The following is a 26,648-nucleotide window of genomic DNA, read 5'->3' as shown; positions in this document are numbered from 1 at the left end:
ACAGTAGGGATGTTGGGAAACTGGAGAATGCAGTGTCGCAAGACTGCCTGGAGTGCTACTTGCAGATCCTGTTACTTGTTGCAACCTTCCTGTCCACTTTTCAAGTTTTCAAGGTATAAGCAGGAAAAGACAGGGTAGACAAAGATAAACTATTTTATTGGTTGGCGATTCAACAGCAATGGGATGTAGTCTGAGAATTAAGGCCAGACTGTTCAGGAAAGATGTTAGTAAGCACTTTCCACCACACAGGATGGAAGATGCTTACAATTCACTTCCATAAATGGCAGTGATGCTGGATTATTCATTTGTTTTTAAGTCTGAGATAAATTTTTAAGCAAAGGTATTAAGAGATTTGGTTAAAGGTAGGTGTACGGAGTTAAGTCACACATCTTAATAGTGAAATAAGCTTGAGGGACTGAATGGTCTACTCCTGTTCATACATTCCTCTTTAAAGAGAACAGATTCTTTCTGGATTACACTTTGTCAAATATCCCCTCAATCTCCTTTCTTCCAAGGAGAACAGCCACAACTTTTTCATCTCATCTCATCATTTCTGGAACCATTTTTGTAAAGCTCCTCTAACTTCCTCCTATCCTCCTCAAAGTGCGGTGACTAGAACTGTATGCAACACTCTAATTGTGACCTAAATCAGAGCTTTATTAGTAAACTTTAAGGAATCATAAAATGTTCATGCTGGTACTCTGTAAAAGCAATTCACCTTGTGCCACGTACCTGCCATTTCCCTCCAATGCTGCACATATTCTGTTTTTCAGATGACAATTGAATTCCCTTTTTGAATGCCTGGATTGCATCTGTCTCCACAATGCTCTCAGGCAGTCTTTACCAGATCTTAGTTACTTGCTCTGTTCGGGGGGGGGGGGGGGAGGAGAGAAATGTTTTCCTTGTATTCCATTGCTTTCTTGGCTAATTACTGTAAATGTATGCCTTCTGATTCTTGTCCCTTTAAACAATGGAAGTAGGTTTTTTTTCCCCCTATGGAGACTGCAGAGAATCAAATCAAACAAAAGGGTTATGTGATGCATATGCCATGGCAGTCATGGAGACCTGCCTCAAAATTGATGGAAGGATAAGATGAGCAATTACAGTTTAGCCTCTGGGAATTAGTAACAACAATATAGATAAAATTAACATTCGCCTAGATTATATATGAATTACTTAAGGGAAGAAAGCATTCATTTGTAGTTGGATTATGTTTAACCAATTTGATTTTTTTTAAAAAATGCAAGTAATTGGATTATTATGGTGTACATGATTGCAAGAAGGGTGTGATAAAAGGCTTTTCAGCAATATTAAAGCCCATGGAATAAAAAGGACAGTGAATAGTAAAACTTTGCAGGCTTCTGAGAAAAGACAGGTGTGTGAGAGTAGCTGAATTGCTCTTGCACAGATTTGTCTTGGACATGGTGAACCTAGTAGCTTTCTTTTGTGATATAATCATTCTGATTCTGTAGTATGGTAAGGAACGTTAGCTGTGTGGACTGGATTATGGTGACTTCCAGAGGGTACAATTTAATTTGGGCAGATGTGTTTGTCAGTTGGACTATAATAGAAAGCCTTGAGAGATGATGCATTTTGAAAGAGAAAACAGAAATAGGTTTGTGTCTTGTGCACGATACAAGTTTTGAATGGAGCAGGTAGCAGAGAATCGGAGTTTCTTTTTGTTAAAATGAAAACACTTACAAGAGCTGACTGTGCAAATTTGAAAAAAATACAAATCACAAAACGCTTTCTTCTGGTCAGTGGGGCAGTTAATTGAGGGGATAATTTAAAAATATTACTTTTAAGATTTTTTTTGAGGATGAGAGGTAGAAAATCAGCTACCCTCAAAAAATGAAGAAAGTATGCGTGCTTTTTAAGGGAGTAGTTTGAAAAGATACAGTGGTCAGTTTTTTAGCCTGAGCTGCTGTCCACTTCTGATCTACCTCATAGATTTTATTCCGGCATTTTGGTTTCAAAGGCTGTCCAGAAGTATCAAAATTTAAAGTCCTGAACTGCAATACTGGGGAAAATCTCTTTTTTGTTGAATGTTTTTAGACCAGACAGTTTATCACAGATGAGTTTGAATGTCACATAAGACATTTAATCTATCATGTGCTGCTCTAATTTGAGTTTCTGACCAGTTCCCTCAAATCTCAGAGTTCCACTTCCACCTGTTTAAAGTTTTTAATCACTACATAAAGTTCTCTTCTCAGCTCCTGTTCTTTCAATTCTTTATTCTTACCATCCTTGTAAATTTAATTCAGTCCATCCCTGGTATCTGAATCACTTGCACTCGTGAACATAAAAGGAAGGCAGTGTATAGTGGTATAATCACTGAACTCGTAATCCAGAGCCCTTGTTTAATGCTCTGACGACATGTGTTCCAATCCCCCACAGTATTTGGTAAACTGATCAACTATATAATAATTAGTCTGGACTTAGAAGATGGTCTAGTGGCAACCATGAAATAATTATTTACTGTTATTTAAAACAAAAAGTTCACTTGGTTTGCAGCTATCCTTTTTAGGAAGGGAAGTTCACCATCCTCCCCCGATCTGGCTGAGACATAACTTCAAACCCAATAACAATGTAGTTTAACTCTCACCTGCCCTTTGACATCGTTTTAGGGCATTTGGAAATGGACAGTAAATGTTAATTCTGTCAGCAATGCACAAGTCCTGTGAAGGGATTTTTTAAAAAAAAATGTTGCTTCAAATCTGAACTTGTTTCAGTTGCTCCTCCATTTTAATGATTCTGACTCACCTGCCTGTCCATTGTTCCTTTTATCCTTGGTTCACTCTATTTCTCATTGTTCACTCACTAATGTACCCTCATATGAGACCAGTTCAGGTGAAACCAATTGCACAGATCACTAATCTATAACTACCTCATTTTTGGACACAAGACCATGTGTTCACAGATGCTGGAAGTATGGTTTGTTCATTTTATGTTTGTTTTGTGAAGACAAGAATCCTCTATAAGGCAGCCGACTGTTCTTCAGGTTAAAAATAAAGTGCTGAAGAAACTCCGCTCTCTCAGCACCTGTAAAGAGAGAAATATTTCAATTCCAGTCACCCTTCATCAGTACTGAGTATCTCCAGCACTTTCTTTTTGTTTAATTTCCAGCTTCCACAGTTTTTTGTATTCTTTGTATGTCCAACACATGTTCAGACTTGGCGTTGAGTAGAGGATGTACCAAGCGTTGCCAAATCGTCAGTGTTCATAGTTTATTATGGATTTTACCAGGGCCTGATTTGTTTGATCCTTAAAGTAATGCTTCTATTGCCCTGTAATTTTGGGTTAATTTGTGTATGGAATGGACGTAGCCATTACAGTTGCAGAAGATTTTTTTCATTCCTCATACAGGCTTGGTGTGCAGCAGGAAACTGCTTCAGCTTGCAGCGAGAGCATGATATAGCAATCAAGTTCTTCCAGAGAGCCATTCAAGTGGACCCAAACTTTGCTTATGCGTACACTCTCCTTGGTCATGAGTTTGTATTAACGGAAGAGTTGGACAAAGCACTGGCCTGTTTCAGAAATGCAATTCATGTAAACTCTCAACACTACAATGCCTGGTAAGCGCAAGTTATTCATGTTTAGCAGTGCCTTTTTAGGTTTGTAAACTAACTGCTGAGATTTTGCTGCAGTGAGTAATTTATTTTGGATGGGAACAAGCAAGCACGTTCCTTTTGGTGGGACGTCTGGGTCTTAAGTTGACAGGTGTAAGTTCCCTGCACAATCAGATTGAAATAACTGATTTTGGCTGTTAATTAAAAAGTGAGTGCATTGCATTGATCAGCAAACATGTCACCTTGTGATGGTCTAAAATTCACTGCTTAAACTTGATGGAAACAAGCTTGTGATACCAGGGAAGCCATTCAGACCATTGTTTTGTGTAATCATGAGATACAAAACACTGACTAAATAATTCTTCAGTTCCTCCTTGAATTTGAAGCCTGATTAAAAAATCAATTCTGAGAATCCAGATTTGAATCCTGCTGAGGCAGATGATGGAATCGGACTTTAATAAAATATCCAGTAATGTCCATGAGAAGCCACTGCCAATTGTCAGAAAAATTCAGTTGGTTCAATAATGTCCTTCAGAAAAGCTGCCATCCTTGCCTTGTTTGGCCAAGATGTGGCTTCAGGTCCACAGCAATGTGATAAACTCTCAACTGCCCTCTGAAATGGCCTGACAAACCATTCCATTTTATCAATTGCTACAAAGTGTAAACAGAGAAAGAAAACTGGGTGAACCACCTTGCATTAACGTAGGCACCAGAAAAGACAATAGCAAAAACTCTGCAACATCTGGAATATGACAAAATTATGAGAGCATCAAACAATAGGCAGACATTGTCAGTGTGGTATAAATCCATGACTATGACTATGACTCAGACACCACCATCATCGTCCCTGGATATATTGTGCCCCACCAGCAGGACAGACCAAGCAGTGGTATACAGTCATTCGGGTGTTTCTTTGGCGTCCTCAACCTTGCATTACAACACAGGAACAGGTCTTTCTGCCCTCCCATCCTGCGCTGATCCAGATCCTCTATCTACATCGGCCACCTATTTTTGAAGGATCTGTATCCCTCTGCTCTCTGCCCATTCATGTATCTGTCTAGATTCATCTTTAGTGATGCTGTCATTCCCACTCCTACCACCTCTGCTGGCAATGTGTTCCAGGCACCCACTATTTTCCACTCTTATCTCCCCTAAACTTTCCCCTCTCACTTTGAACTCGTGACCCCAAGTAATTGAGTCCCCAACTCTGGGAAAAAGTTTCTTGCTATCCACCCTGTCTACACCTCTCATGATTTTGTAGGCCTCAATCGAGAACCCCCTCAACCTCCATCTTACTAATGAAAATAATGCTAATCTACTCAACCTCTCCTCATGGCCAATGTCCTCCATCAGGCAATATCCTGGTGAACCTCCTTTGCACTCTCTCCAAAGCATCCACCTCCTTCTGGTAATGCAGTGACCAGAACTGTACGCAGTATTCCAAATGGTGCCCTGGAGCCAAAACATCTCATGGCATCTGGTTTAACATTGGCAAGGAAAACTCCTGATTACCAAGTACCATTCTCCCTCAGCCTTGGAGGATATACTGAGAATGGCAAAAATGCAAAATGTATCCCAGGTCAGCAATAGCATGGCTCATCAATTTGGTCAGGTCCTAAATGGCATAGCTGCAAGACTGGGTCTGTGGCAGGTGGTGAGGGAACCATCAAGAGGGAAAAACATACTTGACCTCATCCTTACCAAGCTGCATGTCACAGATGTGTCTGTGCATGATAGTATCAGTAAGAGTGACCATTGCATAGTTCTTGCAGAGACAGAATACCCTCCGTTGTCTTGCATGGCACTAACACCATCCTGAATCAGTCCAACTTTGGATAGATCTAGCAACTCCAGCATAGGCATTCACAAGGCACTGAGGGCCATCAACAGCAGAAGAACAATACTCCAACATAATCTGCAACCTCATGACCTGATTGAGTAAGTACACATTGCTCGTTTAGCTACACACTGTCAACACTTTTAGAACATGGCATGCAGTTCTCGTTACCGCACTACCAGAAGGATGTGGATGCTTTGGAGAGGATGCAGAGAAGCTTTAGCAGGATGTTGCCTGGTCTGGAGGTAGAGGAGAGTTTGGATAAACTCAAAGACCGAGGCTGTGGGGCAACCTGATGGAGGTCTACAATATTACGAGAGGCATAGATAGGTTGGATAATCAGAGGCTTTTCCCAGGTGGAAAGGTCAACGATAAGGGGGCACAGGTTCAAGGTGAGACGCACAACGTTTAGGGGAGAAGTGCCAGGAAAGATTTTCGCGCACAGGTTGGCAAGTGCCCTGGAACGCCCTACCAGTGGAGGTGGTGGAAGCAACGTTTACGCCATGTCTCAATAGATACATGAATGGGAGATGAATAGAGGGATACAAAACCACACGTGGGCAAATAGCAGCTCTAAGTAAGGAGTGGAATTGGCTCAGGCTTGGTGGACCGAAGGGCCTGTTCCTATGCTGTATTGTATTGCATTATTGTGTAATTCCCCAGTTTACCAATTACCCTGAAGCCAGGGGATCAATCCTGGTTCAATGGAGAGGGCAAGAAGGCATGCCAGGAGCAGCAACAAGCATTACCTATAAATGAGATGTCACCTTGCAACCCTGCTTCATCCAGCGATAAATGGTGGTGGACAATTAGTCAACTTATTGAAGTATGTGGCTCCATAGGTATCTCCATCCTCAATGATGGAAAGTCACAACTTGTCAGTGCAAAAGATAAGGCTAACCTGTTCACAGCAATCCACAGCTCGACGTGCCATTTGGATGTTGCATCTTTGCCTCCTGCAGTGGTCCTCAGCATCACAGATATCAGTCTTCAGCTAATACAATTCATTGCATGTGATAGCATCCACCTGACAATGTGGAAAATGTCCCACCTATGTCCTTACACAAAAAGCAGGACAAATCCAACACAGCGAAGTACCACCCATCAGTCTACTCTCGATCATTAGTAAAGTGATGGAAGGTGTCATCAACAGTGCTATCAGGCAGCATATGGTCAGTGATTAAAAATGTGTTGCTGGAAAAGCGCAGCAGGTCAGGCAGCATCCAAGGAGAAGGAGAATCGACGTTTCGGGCATAAGCCCTTCTGATTCCTGAAGAAGGGCTTATGTCCAAAACATCGATTCTCCTCCTTGGATGCTGCCTGACCTGCTGCGCTTTTCCAGCAACACATTTTTAAGCTCTGATCTCCAGCATCTGCAGTCCTCACTTTCTCCTATGGTCAGTGATGCCTAGTTTGGGTTCCATCAGGGCCACTGAGCTCCTGACCTTATTACAACCTTGGTTCAAATATGGACAATAAAGCTGAATTCCAGAGGTAAGGTGAGAGTGACAGCTCTTGACAGCAAGGCTGCATTTGACCGGGTGTGGTATCGAGGAGCCCTGGCAAAATTGAATTAATGAAAATAAGGAAGGAAAGCTCTCTCTTCATTGGTTAGAGTCAGGTCTGGAATATAGGCAGATGGTTGTTGGAGGGCAATTATCTCCGCTCTAGGACAACTCTGTAGGAGTTCCTCAGGGAAGTATTCTTGGCCCAACCATCTTCAGCTGCTTCATCAATGACCTTCCCTCCAACACAACGTCAGAAATGGGAATGTCTGCTGACTCTGTAATGTTCAGCATCATTGGTGATTCCTCAGCTATTGAAGTAGTCCATGTTCAAATGCAACAAGACCTGGACAATATCTAGACTTGGGCTGAAAAGTGGCAAAGAGCATTTGCACTACACATGCCAAGCAATGCCCATCTTCAATCAGAGACAATCTAACCACAGGCTCTTGACATAAGTGATTTTCTCCCCGACTTTCAACATGCTGGGGGTTATCATTGACCAGAAACTCAACTTGAGTAGCCATATAAATACTGTAGCTGCACAAGCAGGTTAAAGATTAGCAATACTGCAGTGAACAGCTCACCACCTGGTTCCCCAAAGCCTGTCCACCTGTCGAGAAGGCACAAGTCAAGAGTGTGATGGAACAATAAAGAAGCTTGCCACCATCCAGGGCAGCAATCACTTGGCACCACACATCCGTAAACATTCACTCCCTCCACCACCAACAGCTGAGAAACAGCAGTACTGTCGACAAGATGCAGTGCAGAAATTCCCCAAAAACAGCACCTTTCGAACCCGTGACCACTTTCATCCAGAAGGGCAAGGGTAGCAGATACCGAGGAACCCCACCTGTAAATTCCCCTCCAAGCTACTCACCATCCTGACTTGGAAGTATATTGTCATTCCTTCACTGCTGTGTCAAAATCCTGGAATTCGCTCCTTCCCTTCACTGTCTTCTAAGGATAGTTAGGGACAGGCAATAAATATACACCAGCCAGTAGCACCAATGTCCCGTGAGTGAATAAAAAATTCTAAGATCAATTCTAATTAAGACAAATCAGTTGAATATGCTTTCAAAGTTCTGTTTTTAGCTGACGTTGTTTATTTAGGCAGAGAATTCAGCTAATGGTAATAAAATTCAAAAGTCCAAGAACCATCTGTTTCAGCTCTTCACTGTTTTATAAGGGCATAGATTCTGATGTTTTTACCAAGACAGCTAGAAACTAACCCAACTGTTCTACTTTTGCTATTGCTAAGGGTTTAGCACCTTTAGGATATTGCCATTTAAATTGCTTCTGTGAATTCCCATATTCTTCCCTGCCTTATAACCTTTGCACAATATTTACGTGGCTGGTTTTAGAAAATGCTGTTTAGATTGTTTAATTTGGCTGTGCTTGTATTTTTTTTGCAAAAATCATGTTTTTTTTTCCTTTTATGGGTCTTCCGTTTCATTGCTCTCTTGTGAGTTTGATATTAACCTGCTGAGCTGGTGTTGAATGACAGATTGTCCACTCCACAGCCCTGAAGGCTGCATGGAAATATTGAGTTAGCTTGAAAATGGGCTTTCCATTATGGGGTCACGACCATATTGGAAATTGGACTGCTGTTTGAGCACTTTATTGTATGTAGGGCATGGCTTGGTGGCAGTTAAGAGTTCTAATGCCAGCACTACGTTAATGGCTGAAGGAAGAAATCATCTGGGGAGAGGACATAGTGCACCAGTGAAGGATTGAGGCACACTGGATACATGGGACAGCTGGGCTGCTGAACTGTGAGGACAGGGCCTCAAGGAGGAAATGTTTCTTGGTGAAGTAGGTGACTCAGTCTCAGGGCTCAGCAATGTCACATGGTCAGGAAGGAGAGGTCACATCCAGAATAAGACGCACCCCGAGCGAGTATATAGTTCAGGCAATTTAGAGGCAGTGTGAGAATAGAACCAGTAAATCTTTTCCTTTTGCATTTTAAAATGAAGTATCAAGTGAAAAGGTTAATTAAGTAGGTCACTCAGCTGACAGAGGGACGGTTATCAATCAGTCACCTGAAGCATGATTCGGGCGTTAATAAATATTCCAAGGTTTTCGTGAAGCTCTGTAGCTCAGGTTGTGGGTGAGGTAGTTGGTTAGCTTCCTGAGCTACTGGGTTATTGTGCAGATGTTTTGTGACCATGCTTGGTTACTTCAGTGTGACTTCCGTGAAGCATTGTTGTTCTCTCCTGCTTGGTTTTTATGTGGGTCTGGTCTGTTGGGGTGAGTGTCACTTTTGGGTCTTTGCTGTAGCAGTCTATACACTGGGCCTATCACTGTTTGTTGATGGTCTTTTTGGTATAAGACCAGGCTTCCAAGAACTCCTCTTGTGTGTCTTTGGTTGGTTTGTCCTAGAATGGTTTGTCATAGTGGAATTGATGGCTCTTTTGGTCTGTGTATGGAGATGAGGGAGAGTGGATCATGTTGTTTGGTTGCTTGTTGGTGTTCGTGAAGTCAGGTAGCTAATTTCCTTACTGTTTGTCCGTTGTGCTTGCGCAGTTATTGCAAGGGATTTTGTTGGCCACGTTGGTGCAACATGTTGTAGGCATGGGGTCCTTTTGTCCTGGTAAGTAGTTGGCGTAGTGTTGGTTGGTGTGCTACCATGATACTTAGTGGTCATAACAGCCTGGCAGGTGATTCTGATACACTGTTCAAATAATGGGAGGTGGCCAGTGTGCTGGTAGGGTACAGTGTTGTCTTGGCATTGTCTGTTGGACAGGCATCAACAGATGAAGCTGATTGGGTATCCATTGTTAACAAAGACTTTGTGTAAGTGTTCATTTTCCTGTAGCAGTTCTGGTGTGTTGCAGTGTGTTGTGCTTCTTTTGAACAGTGTCCTGACACAGCTCTGTTTGTGGATGTTCGGGTGGTTGCTATTGTAGTTGAGAATATGGTCCGTGCGGGTGGGTTTTCTGTTAACTTTGATTGTAAATCCCCCATTGGTCATCAGTTCTACTGTTCTAGGAATGAGAGTTGGTTGTTGTTCTCTTCCTCCCTGGTAAACTTGATGCTGGTGAGTATACTGTTATTGTAGTGGTGTATTTCCCCTGGTCTTCTACATTTGATGACAAATATGCCGTCTACGTAATGTATCCGTTGTTTCTGTTAGATCAAGGCAAGAGCAAGAGAGTTATCAGAAGCCTGGCTTTCTACTGAAAAGGCATCAACGAATGTACAGACCCAGTGTACAAACCACTACAGAGAAGATCCATTAGTGACACTCAACCCAACAGACCAGACCCACACAAAAACCAAGCAGGACAGAACAACAGCACTTCATACAAGTCAGACTGATGAGGTTACCCAGCATGGTGATGAAATGTCTGCACAATAACGCAGCAACTTGGTAAGCTAACCAACTACCTCATCCGCAACCCGAGCTACAGATCTTTGCAAAAACCTGAATGACTTCCTGGGTGCAACATGTTCAAGCTGGGCTGACGATGGGAGGGCTTCGCCAACCGACAGCAGTACTAGCGAACAATTCCACTTCCTCCACAAATGCGCCAGACACCAGGTTTAGTTTTAAGTACAAACCATCCCTAAACAACCAACAATCCAGACATATGGCAGTACAGCATGGACACCGGATGGTAAGGGTCATGATTTAATGATGCCCATAAACACTTTCAAAATTGCACACCAAAAATCTCAGTACCTGAACTCGACCAGCGAACAATGGACTGCGACTCTGGAGAAAGCCAGCAGTACCGTACAACACAAGACCAGAACCAGGAAGAGACTTACACTGCAAGAGAAACTGGCTTAACTGACACACTGCAACAATAAAGACAAATCAGACGCATAGATAAGAAATCTATCCAACGTAAGTAACACTTAATGACACTGAGAAAGCTGACCTAATATGCAAATTCAATTTCAAACGAGAGATGCTGACAGAACTGATTTCCCAGCTGCCCTTGAAGCAACATTGAAGACCAGCAAACTTAAAGGTTAGACACAGCAAGGGCAATCCGACAAACCATAGTCTTTGCACTAAATCGGAGAAACAAATGGAACATCTGCAGTGCACTAGAAAGGAAAGCGCTAAAAGGACTCTAAGACAAAACCATCATTCCACTATCAGCAGACAAAGGGTGCATGATTGTTTTTATGAACGGACCAGGCATTGCTGGACAATACCGACACCTACCAACAGATGGAGACAGACCCCACACACGGCAATTAGCTGATAGGATTATATACATGCTGAACACACTTAAACAGGACAGATAACCAGAAGGCTGCAACATGCCCAGCTTTTATGGACTCCCCAAAGTACATGAACCGGCTATCCCGCTCAGATCCATAGTTTCGCTACCAAGAACACTAACGCACAAACTGACAAAGGAATTACAACGAAGAGTGAAACATCTCATCAGCAGATCCAACCACTCCATTCATGCAGCCAGGAATTCATTGACAGCCTCACTAGCAATAAAATTAACCAGGATTAAATCATTGTGTCATTCGTTGTCACAGCCCTATTCACCTGCATTGACATACCACTAGCCAAGGAAACAATTGTCACACTATTACAGGATCCAGTAACAATTACTCCCAGCAACACCATCCGCACAGACAACATGTTCAAGCTACTAGACCTATGCTTCACCACCAATTTTGTCTTCAATGGCCAGATATACCAATAAGTCCATGGCATGTAAAGGGCTCTCTCACCTCAGGACGAAGAGCATTAGCAGTCAAGCAGAGACTTGAAAACACAGCCCTTCACCAATCCATCCGAAACTGAATGTGATACGTAGCTGATTCATTTGTCGTCATCAAACCTACAAGACCACCTGAAACACGTCACCTCATTAACAGTATATTCACCAGCAGCAGGTTTACCAGGGAGGAAGCAAACAACTGCCAACTCCCATTCCAAGATTGCAGGGTGGAACTGATGACCAAAGTGGGATTTACAACTCAAGTATACAGAAAACCCACCCACCTGGACCGCAACCTCAATAGCAACCACCCTAACATCCACAGAGTTGTCAGGACACTGTTCAAAAGAGCCGTGACACACTGCAAAACACCAGAACTGTGCAAGGAAGAAAATCTCGTGCATAAAGTCCTTGCTAACAATGGATCAGCTTCATCTGCCAATGCCAAGAAGGCACTATACTTTCCAACACACTGGCCACCTCCCCCATGTAAAGAACATATCAGAATTAACTGCCAGCTGCTATGACCACTAGGTATTATGGATTCCTGAAGAAGGGCTTATGCCCGAAACGTCAATTCTCCTGTTTCCTGGATGCTGCCTGACCTGCGCTTTTCCAGCAACACATTTCCAGCTCTGATCTCCAGCATCTGCAGACCTCACTTTCTCCTCCATTATGATAGCACACCAACTAACACCAACTACACCAAAGGACCCCATACCTACAACATGTTAGACTAATGTGGTTATACAAAATCCCTTGCAACAACTGCACCAAGCACAACATCAGATAAACAGGAAGAAAACTAGTCACCTAACTTCTCGAACACCAACTGGCAACTAAATGACATGATCCACTCTCCCTCATCTCCATTTAACAGACCAAGCAGACCATCAATTCGACTATGACCAAGTAACCATTCTAAGACAAGCCAACCAGAGATACATAAGGGAGTTCTTGGAAGCCTAGCTTTCTACCAAAAAGACCATCAACAAACAGTGATAGACCCAATGTATAGATTGCTACAGCAAAGTCTCTGAAGTGACACTCACCCCAACAGACTGCACCTACGCAAAACTGAGCTGGACAGAATAACAGTGCTTCACAAAAGTCACAGATGATATTACTCAGCATGGTAACGAAACGTCTGTACGATAGCCAACTACCTCGTTAATAAATGTTAATTACTATTGAAGCTTAACGAGTGTGATTTATCCTCACTGACCTCAGCTTGATTTCAGAGAGCACAGTCAGGAAGGAGGGATCACATCCAGAGTGAAAGACAGCCCAAGTGAGTATGTAGTTCGAGGAATTTGGAGGTGGCAGGGAAGAGGTGCTTTCTGTTCACTTTCTCGGCTCATGGTTCGTGAGGATTTTTTAAGCAGGATAAATTGAAGCCCAGGATCAGAGGCCCAGCGCAAATGAGTGATATCGTGGGTAAGTCATAAGTGCATTGGTTGGTGATGGCTGCTAATTTAACTATATATTATAGGTTACTTTCAGATTGAAGGCAATTCTGAGAAATATTTACAGGCCATAAACTAAAAGACCAGCAGAGGACAGTCATCTTTTCATTCTGTGAGGAAACTATCAGCTACAAGTAAGTATTTAAGACTGGTTCGACAAGAAAGACAACATCTGCCAAGACCTCAACGACAAGAAGAGGAAAGCTCTGTGGGTAGCAAAAACGAGATTACCAGCAAGGCAAAGCAGAGAGCAAAGGTGGAGTTACAAAGAAGTACTTGGGAAATCAGGCACCAATGATGGATTAAGGAGTTACAATTACTTAAAGCACTACATTCAGGTGGTCTTCAGTGCCATCAAGGCAATATACAGATCCAACACCCTCATTCTTACAGAGTAGGGATGGAACACATCTGACAGTCAAAGAAGACAATGAAATCTGATGGAGAGAACACTTCCAAGGACTTCTAAACTGCAATGCAGTTGTAGATGAGGATGTGTTTGAGGAAACACCCAACTCACCAACAAAGACCTTGGAAATTTCGCTTTAATACTCAATCCAACAAATATGATTTGCAAAAATCCACATCACTTCCACACAAGTGTGACATTACATAGCAGCACAGTTCCAAAATATGCTTTTTAAAATTCATTCAGAATACATAGAGAGAACTGCCTGACAACAGCCTTTGGTTTCAAATGTCATGGAATGATCATCAGCAGGGCACACTCCTGGGCACACCACAAGTCTTGATGGTGAACTTTTCTAGAATTCTTCAACTGACCAATCAAATCACATCTCACAGTTGGTCCGCTTTTGGGAAAACGTCATCTGAGCTATTCTCACTGCTTTCCATGCTTTAGACCTTTTTTAATTCAGCTCTCCGATCTATGCACAAGACAGAAATCTGATGGCTTCCTGATATATTTGCTTCTCTTTGCAAGAATTGTGCTCCTATTCATCCCTGTCTCTTTGTACTGACTGCCTTTATCCACCAGCTGTTTTGCTTGTAAGTTTCCTTTGTATCTGCTAATGTCATTGTTGTTTGTTAACTTTCTTCTTGTTGACACAGCTTTCAGGTCCGACAATGCCAGGCCCCATGGATCTTAGCAAAAGTGCAGTTCATCCCTTTACACCTGATGGAATGTCTTATAGGTCCTTTTAAATCATTCTCAAAAACAACCACAGATTCCATAGACTTCTTTTCAAGAACTTGTAGATTTTATTATTCTGCTGCTTCCAAGTGTACAGTTGTCATATTTGCAAAGATCTTTCAGAAATTGCAGTAGCTCAAGATGGGAATGCATAGTACTAAATCTGCCCAGAGTGTGCCTTATGAAGTATGGTATTTATAACATATATTTGAAGTGTCTGCGAATCAGAGTTTCTTACACACATTGTAACAATCTTCTGAGCCAGAGTTTGGCCACCTTTCCTCCACTTGCCCCATCTCTGCCTTTAATTCTTTGTTGCATTATTTTGCAGCTGACTTGCTGTAATGTTTATTAAGTGTTGTACCAGCTATTGCACATAGTATGTTCACACAGCTTCAGCAATGAAGGTGTCTTCCTATTAAAATTTATTCAGGTAGACTTGAGGAAAAAAGGAATGGGAAATTTGTTGTTGAAGAACTGTTTACAGATGCATAATATATTTGTTCAGAATCATGCAATATTATAATAAGTAGAAACAGCTTTTCTAGGTGTTGAAAGGAGTAAAATACACACACGCACGTACACAAACACAGATACTCCTATACACACACACACATACAGATACTCCTATATACACACACACACAGATACTCCTATTGATACAAGAAGCATTTTAAGAGAAAATTCTTCACAAAGTTGAGGCTGCAGAGTTTACTTTCATGGTTTGTGCTTTTGGCAAATCTGACATCTCCATGTAATTGAGCAAGTGAATGATTATAGGAATAGTGATGTGAGCACGCTCACGTTTAGGATACACACAAATAGACTTGATTGAACCATTTGTGTTGCATCTAGTTTGTGCTTACTGTCCTAACTTCTGTACTCTACTATTTGTATTATCTGTTTGACCCCAGTGCCCAGGCCTGTTTTATTCTCCCTGCTAACCTCACTCCATCTGTTAACCTCCTGTACAAATATCAAAAGTTTGACCTTTCCTCTTGCTCTCTGAAGCATCAGCTTTTCACTTTTTCCAATCCCTAATTTTGATGGCTGCCTCCTTAAATTTTCCAGAAACTATGGACCAATAGTTCAGGTTCAGCACTGCCTAGTCAATGGCAGTTAGGGATAGGCAAAAAGTTTGTCGAGCCAGTGATCTCCAAAATGAATTTAAACATCCAGCTTTTATCATCAAGTGATGGTAAGTTGCTGAGTTAGACTCTTACTTTATCTTGTGTGTTCCCAAGCTGCTATTCAAGGGACTATGTTTAAATGCAACTCATGAGGAAGAGGCTGACTTTTCTTCTGTACCTATCCGTGGCTCATGTGGCACAATGTTCTCTTTATTACGTATGAGAAGCTTGACTGATTGATTAGAATCCTGGAAAGTTGATTGGCATGTTGCAACTGTGGGGGCAGCATGAGGTTAATGACTGCAACATAGGTCTGTCTTTTTATGTTTTTTGTATTGAGTTTCTTGTGACTGTGCAGCTTCTTTGGTTGAATGAATTATGGGGGATCTATGTTAGTAGACATGCAGCTCACCAGGTAAGTCTCTCTTTTTGTTTCCAGCCTTATTGTTTTAGTCTTCAGATGTTGGAGGTAGGCAAGATGTACTGAATAAAGTTGAATGATTTCATCCCCTCCAGTCACAGAACGCTCATTTTCTCCTTTTTGTTTTGCCAATTGCCATATCACTTCGAGTAAAAATTTTATGCATGACAAAGGTTGGTGTAGCTAGATTTTGTTTGCTTTGCACATATCAGCCATCTGAAAAAACAAATATTTTTAAGTGGAACTTTTTATGTTGAGATGAGTAACTAACTTGCAAATTACTGAGCAAGTTTGTGGTATAGATTGAGGCCTATGTAATCTCTCTCTGCAGGTATGGTCTGGGAATGATCTACTATAAGCAAGAGAAGTTCAACCTGGCAGAAATTCATTTCCGAAAGGCTCTTAACATCAATCCCCAAAGTTCAGTATTGCTGTGTCATATTGGTGTGGTAAGTAAACAACAAAATGAAACCCAAAGCAGTCACTTGGTAATGCAGATCTTGAATATTGCTTGAAGAAAAAAGATGAGTTGGCAAGGCGTTTTCTGTTGCACTCATCTCGACAAATGCAAGAATGTCAACTTCGTACTTCAAGCTATCCTGCAGGACAACAGCTGTACACATCAGATTTGCTGCGAATGGCTCAATCTTGCAAGTCTGCCTAAGACATTCACTTTCAGAGCTGAAAGGTGCCTGGACAACTTAGTTAACTTGAACAATCAATAATATCTTTTTAAAATTTTGATTAAGAACATAAGCAAGTCCTTCCTTCTGCTCCTGTGCATTCACAGACCTGGGTTTTCATTGATAGGATGCTGCTGCTCAGTGTTAAAAGGCATCCATGTATGTCTGTCTACCACATTGTTGAGCAACAGTATATGAGTTTTAGTTCCAGTGCAATGCCAAGGGCATAAACTGCATGTCCCAACAATTGTCACATCAAATCAAAGCTGTTCCTCCATCTGTTCATAATAGGCATTTGCTGTTAAGTATGTACCTGCGTTTGGGCAGTACATGCTAAACAATCCTGAGTGTACATTAATACCAATTTAAGGTGATCGCTTGAGTTTGTAATGTGAGGGTGGCAAAGTGGTTAACACTGCTGTCTTACAGCACCAGAGGCCCGGGTTCGATTCCAGCCTCGGGTGACTGTCTGTGTGGAGTTTGCGTGTGTCTGCATGAGTTTCCTCCCACAGTCTAAAGATGTGTAAGTTAGGTGAATTGGCCATGCTAAATTGCCCATAGTGTTAGGTGCGTTAGTCAGAGGAAATGTAGAATAATGTCTTCCTCTTTGTTCTATCCCTCCCTCTCCTACTCCATCCCTGTCCACCATCACCACTGTGCTTCACAGGGCATATGGGGAAAAATAAGAAAGGGAAACCCTGTGGGCAGCGTGGTGGCACAGTGTCTCACAGCACCGGGGACCCAGGTTTGATTCCAGCCTTGGGCAACAGTCTGGGTGGAGTTTGCACATTCTCCCTGTGTCTATGTGGGTTTCCTCCAGGTGCTCTGGTTTCCTCCCACAATCCAAAGATGTGCAGGTTTGGTGAATTGGCTGTGCTACATTGCCCATAGTGTTCAGGGATGTAAAGGTTGGGTGCATGAGTCAGGGGTAAATGTAGGGGAATGGGTCTGGGTGGGATACTCTTCAGAGGGTTGATATGGACTTGTTGGGCCGAAGGGCCTGTTCCCACACAGTACGGAAACACGCTTCATCCTGGATTTGATGTTTGCTACTTTCATCGCCATAAAGACAGGTTGGGCCACCTCACTGTCGTGTTCTCCTACGAACGATAGCTGCAGCGAAACCACTCCAGTGTCTACACCTCAACAGCTGATGCACCTAACACTTCACAATATAACAAAGTATGTTTTGGATTATATGATAACTCCTCCTCCTAGGCCCATGTAGAATCGCTAATTAATCGCCATAAAGACAGGTTGGGCCACCTGTCGTGTTCTCCTACGAACGGCACGGGCGGCACGGTGGCACAGTGGTTAGCACTGCTGCCTCACAGCGCCAGAGACCCGGGTTCAATTCCCGACTCAGGCGACTGACTGTGTGGAGTTTGCACGTTCTCCCCGTGTCTGCGTGGGTTTCCTCCGGGTGCTCCGGTTTCCTCCCACAGTCCGAAGATGTGCAGGTTAGGTAAATTGGCCATGCTAAATTGCCCTTAGTGTTAGGTAATAAGAGGTAATGTAGGGGTATGGGTGGGTTGCGCTTCGGCGGGTCGGTGTGGACTTGTTGGGCCGAAGGGCCTGTTTCCACACTGTAAGTAATCTAATCTAATCTAATCTAATCTAATCTCCTTTGTGGAGCTCATTGAATATGAGTTTTCCCTAGGTAACTGGTCAATTTTCTTGAGCTCCAAATTTTACTTAGAGTGTTGTAGTCCCTGCTGGATAGGTGTGTTCACATGTGGTAAGGACAGTATTAGGACCTGCTTTGACACTGACCATCAATGAAATTGCACAGTAATGTACATTGGTTAGGCTTGGCTGCTCAAGTTGTCACAGGAACTCCAGGTAACCTAAGCCGAGCTAGGAGCAAAGACACAAATATTATCTTGTTATGCATTTAATTATTTCTGCGTTTAATCTCTAATCCTAATGGTTTATTATGTGTTCTGGCAGTGTAAGGGCAAAAGGTGCTAATATGAAAACAAAGAAAGCTATAATGAAATTGAGGATGAACTTCTAAAATGGAAATTTCAGAGAATTGACCTTGTGTATAAAAAGAATCTACCCAATTCTTTGTCTGCCTCTGAATCCTGAACTGAACATAGAACATAAAATATTTCAGCGCAGTACAGGCCCTTTGACCATTGCTGCTGCCCTCGAACTGACCCATAGATTGCTGATATTGATCAGTAAATTTTATGATGTAGCTGCATCTCATGGACGCTCAATCGAGATTAAAGCTATTCAGTGTAATCCAGTTTGAAAACTTATCTGTAATGCAAGGTCTGTGTCACTGTATCTCGTAAAGGAGAAACGTGTGGTGCATCTCTCTCAAAACGCCACAGCCAATGAATTAGGTTTCAGGAGCAATCTACATAAGCCAACATGGTAGTACGCACAGAGAAACTGTTAATTGCCACCCAGTTGATAGGGTTGTTAAGAAGGCATATGGTATATTGGCTTTAATTAGCAGGGAGATTGAGTCACGAGGTTATGCTGCAGCTCTATAAAGTCCTGGTTAAACCACACTTGGAATATGGTGTTCAGTTCTAGTTGCTTCATTATAGGAAGGTTGTGGAAGCTTTCGAGAGGGTGTAGAGGAGATTTACCAGGATGCTGCCTGGACTGGAGGGCATGCCTTATGAAGCAAGGTTGAGGCTTTTCCCATTGGAGCAAAGAAGGATGAGAGGTAACTTGATAGAGGTCTACAAGATGATGAGATGCATAGATAGAGCAGATAGCCAGAGACGTTTTTTCTCTGGGCAGAAATGGCTATCACAAGGAGGGCAAAATTTTCAGGTGATTGGTGGAAGGTTTCGGGGAGATGTCAGAGGTGGGTTCTTTACACGGAGTGTTCAGTGCATGGAATGCACTGCAAGCAATGGTAGTAGAGACAGATACATTAGCAGCATTTAAGCGGCTCTTGGATAGGCACAGGGAAGATAGTATAATGAAGAGTATGAGAGTTAGTCTGATCTTAGGGCCTGTACTGTACTGTAATGTCTGAGGTGAAAATCAGTTTGGGTGTGATTGAAAGAAGAATGTTGACTAGGACATCAGAGATTTCTCTTCTTAAAGCATTCTTAATGTTTTTTTTAACAGGAACTAAACTGTTGAACAGGCAGGTGGCTCCCTGTTTCTGTATGACTTCCTCTTCAAGTGTTGTCAAGGAATGCTCTGTTACATTCTCAAGCTTCATTGCTTTTTTTCTTGGTTTTTACAGGTCCAGCATGCACTAAAGAAGTCTGAATGTGCACTTGAAACACTAAATAAAGCCATTAGTATAGACCCAAAAAATCCTCTATGCAAATTCCACAGAGCCTCCATTTTGTTTGCAAATGAAAAATACAAAGTAAGTTTGCTGTGTTGATTTTTGTACAAGGCACTCTGCATTGTTTTTGGTTGTCTTGATTTCAGCTTTTCATGAGTTCTCTCTTTTTTTCATCAGGCAGCTTTACAGGAGCTTGAGGAACTGAAACAAATAGTCCCCAAAGAGTCACTTGTTTACTTTCTAATAGGGAAGGTAAGATTTGACACTTGACCTGCAAATTATTGGGAGCCACATGCATGTACTTTCTGCTGCCCTTCAATATTGTCTGAAACATAAGGTTAGACTTTTTCCAGCAGTTACAATCTCACCCAGATTGCCACTTACTGTGCCCCTTCTTTGAGTTCCACAACTTCTGAAGAAAATTCTTAACTCTGGGCTTCTCAAAATACTTTCATTCGGACAGGTCTCTTGTACTGCGGATGGGGTCAGTCTGGGCATGTCTGTATATATTGGTTTGGTGGAGGGGAATGTGGGGGTGAGAGAGTTTAATAGTTCCTCAGACTATTTAATTCACACACTTGATGTGATACCTGCTGTTGTTGGGACAACCTTCAAATCATCGATCTGTCACCGACCAACTCTGGAAATTTTTAAAGGTGTCATTATCACCCATTTGATCGGAACTGGTGAGTGTGAAAAAGTGTTAAATGGAGAAACTGTATAGAAATCTGATCAGTTTTATTTTTATTTCCTGTGAATTAAGATCAAGATATTTAGTGGATAATTTCATGTATCCTGTACAGCTGACATCTTAAAGATATGAATTCTTAGGCATGTTAAAGAACGTTTCCACTGGTATGTTAGGTATTAACTCCAATCTGTCCTCTGTGGCATTTTTGGGCATTTATGAGACATGTCCCAGTGGTGGTATTTTCAATGGAGGCAGAAGCTGGTGCATTAATTCTCACTGCAAAACGTTGGAAAATCCTAGAATGGCACAACCCAGAATTGGAAGCCATTTCGATCTATCCAGGCTGCATCAGCTCTTTCTAAGAGCAATCCAGTTTGTTGCACTCACTGTCCTTCTACATACATCTGCGCATTTTTCTTTGAACATTCATCTAGTTTCTTTTGATTTTGTTGTTTCTCCTTCCGTCATTCCTGTAGGCAGGATGTTCCAAGTCATTACCACTCACTGCATTTAAAAAAAAAAGGGGCCTTTCTTACATTCCTTCTGCACATCTTGCCCAAAATCTTGAATCTGTGTTTCTCATCCTTGTACCACCAACTAATGGGAAGCTTTCCACTGGCCTATCTTTATCTGAGTTGGTCATGCTCTTGTACAACTCCCATAACCTTGTAAATTAAGAACCCATTCCTAGAAATTGACTTGTAAATCTCTGCACCCTCTCAAGGCTTCCATATTCTACTAACATGTATCTAGAATTGGATGTAAAACTGAGGTTGGAGCCTAATCAGAGTATTTTAAAGGTTCAGCATGATTTCCCTGCTTTTGTACTTGATGTCTCAGGTTATGTGCTTTGCAAAGGGGGCGGCATGGTGGCTCGGTGGTTAACACTGCTGCCTCACAGCGCCAGGAACACTGGTTTAATTCCCGCCTCGGGCAACTGTCTGCGTGGGTTTCCACCAGGTGCTCCGGTTTCCTCCCACAGTCCAAAAATGTGCAGGTCAGGTGAATTGGTCATGCTAAATTGCCCATAGTGTTAGGTGCATTAGTCAGGGATGAATGTAGGGGAATGGGTCTGGGTGGGTTGCTCTTTGGAGGGTCGGTGTGGACTTGTTGGGCCAAAGGGAATCTAAATCAAAGTACTTTCTCAATATGACCTGTTTGTGTCAAATATTGATGTGTGCACATCCCTCTGGTTCCTCGTTCCTATGCATTCTTTTGAACTGTGCCATTCAACCTTTCCTCACATTTTGGCAGAAGAGATTTCATCTCATACTCTCCTGTTTTTAACCTGGCTGTCTATATGCATAAATCATTGAAGGTTGACAGGTGGCTCATAATGTATGCACCATTCTAGGCTTCTGGGTTCAGAAATTTATCTCCTATCACCGTTTTCCAACATATAGACTTTATTGCTCTTAGGTCTACAAGAAGTTAGGACAGACGCACCTGGCTTTGATGAACTTCTCCTGGGCCATGGACCTTGACCCAAAGGGAGCCAACAACCAGATCAAAGAGGCTATTGACAAGCGCTATTTACCAGATGATGAAGAGCCTGTGACAAATGATGGGCAGCTTAGTGAGGGGTACCAATATGATACAGGTTGGTATTAATGCATTCTCCCAATTTAATGAGAATGCCTTTTTTGTATGGCTAACATAAAGTAGGCTTGGTAAGTTTGGAGTATTTGATCTCATTCTGATAATTTTCTTGAAGCTAAAGTACAGGAACACCTGTTATGTTCCTAACCATCCCAGACTTAATTTTAAATTATCCATTGCCCTGAGCATATTGTTAAACTGAAGAGATAAATAATCAGTTATAAAAGTACATTATCTTAAGTGTGTATGACAAATTCTCATTCTGCCTGTATATGTCTGAAATTTTCTTAAGCTAGAGAATTATGGAGACTAATTAATCTCTTTTGGCATCAACAATCAAGCTTCGCTCAATGTCTCTGATAGCCCCAACAAGCTGCCCTTGTGTCCTTTAAACCAGAATGTGCCATTACTTATCATTAGAATCATAGTTAGAGTCATAGGGTTGCACTGCATGGAAATAGACCCTTCAATCCAATTCGTCCATGCCATCCAGATATCCTAAATTAATATAGTTCCATTTGCCAGCAGTTAGTCCGTATCCCTCTAAATCCTTCCTATTTATGTACCTATCCAGATGTCTTTTACATTTTGTAATTATACCAGCCTCTCTCTCATCCTTTGGCAGCTCACTCCATTCACACACCACCCTCTGCATGAAAAAATTTTGCCCCTTAGGTCCCTTTTATGTCTTTCCCCTTTCACATTCGATCTGTGCCCTCTAGTTTTGAACTCCTACTGCCCTGGAGAAAAGACCTTGGCTATTCACTCTGCCTATGCCCCTCATGATTTGATAAACCTCTAAAGTCATTCCTCAGCCTCTAACGCTCCAGGTAAAACCGCCCCAGCCTATTCAGCCTCTCCCTACAGCTCAAATCCCCCAACCCTAGGAACATCCTTGTAAATCTTTTCTACCCTTTCAAGTTTCACAACATCTTTTCTATTGTAGGGAGACTAGAATTGCAGACAGTATTCCAAATGTGGCCTAACCAATATCCTGTAAAGTCACAACATGTCCTCCCAAAATCTCTACTCAATTCACTGACCAGTAAAGGCAAGCATACCAAACACCATCTTCACTAGCTTATCTACTTGCAATCTCTCATTCAAGGAACTGTGAACCTGCACTCCAAGGTCTCTTTGTTCAGCAACACTCCCCAGGACCTTGCCATTAAGTGAATAAGCCCTGCCCTGATTTGCCTTTCCAAAATGCAGCACCTCACATTTATCTAAATTAACACCATCTGCCACTCCTCAGCCAATTGGCCCATCTGGCCAAGATACTGTTGTACTCTGAGGTAACCTCCTTTGCTGTCCGCTGCACCACCAATTTTGGTGTCATCGGCAAACTTACTAACTGCTATCTCCAATGTTCACATCCAAATCATTTATATAAATGACAAAAACAGTGGACCTAGCACTGATCCTTGTGGCGCGCTGGCCTCCAGTCTGAAAAACAACCTTCCACCACCACCCTCTGTCTACTAATAGTACCACTTTAGCAATGAAGCAACACTGTTGTACATCGGTTTGCTGGAATGAAGCATGTCCCACCCCTGTGTTCACTCTGATACGTGGACAAATGGTAGTATCTTATCAGACCAAGATTTATTGTCTAAATCAAAATTATTTAGCATTATTGAATCGGGAAATTAACAATCAACAATAATTATAATAAAGAAAATGCTTTATTCTGAGTATCCTTTGTATGCCTTTCCTAAACTACTACCATCAAACTTAACTTGTCCCAACCCTCTGGTTAAAAATTTACTGCCAACTATCTCTGCTCATTTAGTATAATCTTAGAATTGTAAGTCTTTAGGCAGAATTGTCAGCCAAAATAAATTCCAAGAAGTTTTGGATTTGCCCTACTGAACATGTCGCAGAGCCCCAGAATGTCTGTGCCAGATGTCTTCACTGTTGAAGACCTTATAATGGTGGCACAAAAAGGAGGGGTGCTCTATGCCATCTCTGATTTTGGATGTATGTCTGTGGTGTGACATTTATATCAGAAAGTATAAAGATACAGGTGTCACACTCCAATTAATTAAATATATCTACTTGTTTCAACAGGAGCTGTCACTGACTCACTGCTGGATAAATATTTTCCTCATTTAATTCCTATCCTGTTGACCATCTGGGTTCCTACTGCAGTCAAATCCCCTCAAACTGTACAGAGATCTATCTTATTCTATGATGGGAATAGTAGCTAGTCTATAAACGGTTAAGTCCGTAGAAAGTCAAAAGAAACAGAGATAGTTGTTGGGATAGTTACCAAATGAGGATTCAGTACAGAAATGCTTGTAGCACATGCAAGTTAAGCAGAAACATTTAAGTTTAAAATGATATTTTTGTGTACACTGAGGGTGTGATGGAGGTTGGGAGGAACTTTGTGTTGAATATGGGTCAAATGGTCTGTTTCTGTGCCGTACGGTTGATGCGGGCACTGTTACTAAGATGTGGCTATAAGCTGGGAGCTAAATAATCACGGCCGTGCAATCCTTAGATATGTCAGAAAATTTGGGGAAGAAATGAGTAGCTATATTGATGAAGGCTGCATTAACAACAGCAGAAAAGAAGGCTTTCAGGTGATTACAATGGTAGTACTGTTATCCTCAGGTTGGACCATTCAGAAGGGAACTCAGGAATTGGAACTGACTTTTAAAAGGTAATTAGGCAAGTACATGAGGTGAAAGAATTCGCAGGATTGAGTGGAAAATCTGGTTTTGGGTAAAATGGGGTGAGTTAAATTGCTGTTGTAAAGATTTGGCGGTCTAAACGACTACTTTCATTGTTGTAAAAAAGCTTTATTCTAGGAAATACATTTTTAGTATGAAGTTGTGGAAATCTGGAACACCTTCTCCAAAAACAATGCAACTAACTCTGCATTCACAGTGTTACACAGATATTGGAACTGATTAATAGATTATCCTTAATGAAAGGCATACGGTCTTCTGGCACAGTGGAGTCCCTACATATGGGCCAGGAGGTCCATGTTTATGTCCCTCCTGTCTTGGGGGAGTATCATGACATGTTTGAACAGTTGATTAAACTAACTATCAAGGGGCACACTCCAAAGGCAGGCAAACCAGGTTGAGAAACAAAACAACCATGGCTTTATTGAATGGACAGTCGTGAGGGACTAGTCGTTACACAAACCACCAACAAAACTTTGAATCACCTAGTTCCTTTATGGTTTTAATAGTGCCTCCACAATTCTTGGTTGTGACATTTCTAGAATTGGAGACAAAGCACTTGCCAGCAGCTGAATTACTACCTCCGATTAATGTAATTAGACACTAACTCTGCTTTGTTGTCACAGCTGGAACCGATGAATCCCAGGAAAGCAGCATGACCGATGCTGATGATACCCAGCTTCACGCAGCAGAGAGCGATGAGAGCTTCAACTTGTAAAAGCCATACCAGCCAAAATATGGTTTCGGAGCAAGAGCTGCTACTCCCTGGCCTTTCCCTCTTTCCCTCACATTGGGCCTATATTTCTGCTTTGAGCATTGTCTGTTTGGTGCAGTTTGCCAACGTTAAAAACGTAGGCTGGAGAGACCCATCACTTGGTTACAACAAAGCCTGTCAGCATCACCTTTTAATTTCCAGCCTCAGCAATATACATGTTAAACAGGGGGCTTTGTTTTTAAATGTAAGTGTTATTACTGATCTGAAAGTGAACTTGCGCAATTCCCTCTCCTTCTGCTACTTCTGCTCATGCAAGACCTGACATCACTGTCACCAACTTCATAATTGTGCTGCTGTTTTTAACTCCCTTTCATCCTAAAAGGAATTCCCTTTAAAATCCTTGGTGGGGGGGTGTCTGGATGGGAGTTCCAAGTCCAGTGGCAGGTATTACCTCAATGATTGGCTTGTATAAACTGCAAGCTGTTGAGTTAACAGCTATTTTCAAGCAGCACTTGGGTTATAGTGGCTGTTGTGCTGCTTTGGCAATTTAGTAGCTGTGAATGGAGGCATTTTTGCATCTCTTCCAGTCCTTTGTCTTTACTTCACCATAGAGCGCAAAGCAGCCTCTTTGGAAAGTACACATGCTGGTTACTTACATTGATGGCATTCTTTAAGGTCGCACTGATATCAAGAGCCTGCTATCAATGTGGAATCAGCAGAAGTGTTGACGAATGGAAAATGCAATGTGTGTCTGTGCGTGTGGGTATGTATGCGCGTGGATGTGTGAAATGTAGTCTATTTTTTTAATTTCATTTTCATTTAAAACTGTAACTTGGTGTCTTAAGTGGATTTTTTTCTGTTGCTTATCCTTTTTAATTTCAGATATTTGTACAGTCTTAGAAAAAGTCTTTTTGTTAATATATTTGCAACTCCGTTTAATGATGTGAAAAAAAATCAAAAATAAAATACTTTGAAAACTTTTTGGTTGCAAATATCAATCATGACACTCCTTGGAATAATCACTGCTATCATGCTGATGAACTGTTGTGAATAGAATGTAAATATCACATTCTTAAGTCTTGTGCATGTGTGAAAGTTAAATTAAACGCAGTTGAAGATTTATTACAGATTCACTGTTACATTTACTTTTGGTAAAATGCTGAGATTACAAAAGATATCACAGAATATACAGTATAAATCAGGTAAATTCAATTCTCCAGA

The 26,648-nt window shown here is 41.8% G+C and overlaps 1 protein-coding gene across 1 annotated transcript in view; it reads left to right on the top strand.

Annotated features, from left to right (window-relative positions):
* Positions 1–26,407, top strand: part of cdc27 (cell division cycle 27) — a 147,536-nt gene extending 121,129 nt beyond the window's left edge. Inside the window, exons 14-19 of the mRNA XM_043675341.2 lie at positions 3,367–3,575; positions 16,110–16,227; positions 19,682–19,810; positions 19,907–19,981; positions 21,840–22,020; positions 25,339–26,407. Coding sequence (XP_043531276.1) covers positions 3,367–3,575; positions 16,110–16,227; positions 19,682–19,810; positions 19,907–19,981; positions 21,840–22,020; positions 25,339–25,430 — 804 coding nt within the window. The 3' untranslated portion in view covers positions 25,431–26,407. The remainder of the gene's footprint in view (positions 1–3,366; positions 3,576–16,109; positions 16,228–19,681; positions 19,811–19,906; positions 19,982–21,839; positions 22,021–25,338) is intronic.
* Positions 26,408–26,648: the final 241 nt, after the last annotated feature.

The sequence above is a fragment of the Chiloscyllium plagiosum genome, unplaced genomic scaffold (assembly GCF_037043375.1).
Source record: "Chiloscyllium plagiosum isolate Xiang-an unplaced genomic scaffold, Cpla_swu_hap1 HiC_scaffold_32, whole genome shotgun sequence".
Classification (NCBI taxonomy): domain Eukaryota; kingdom Metazoa; phylum Chordata; class Chondrichthyes; order Orectolobiformes; family Hemiscylliidae; genus Chiloscyllium; species Chiloscyllium plagiosum.
This window is presented reverse-complemented; position numbering and strand designations above follow the sequence as displayed.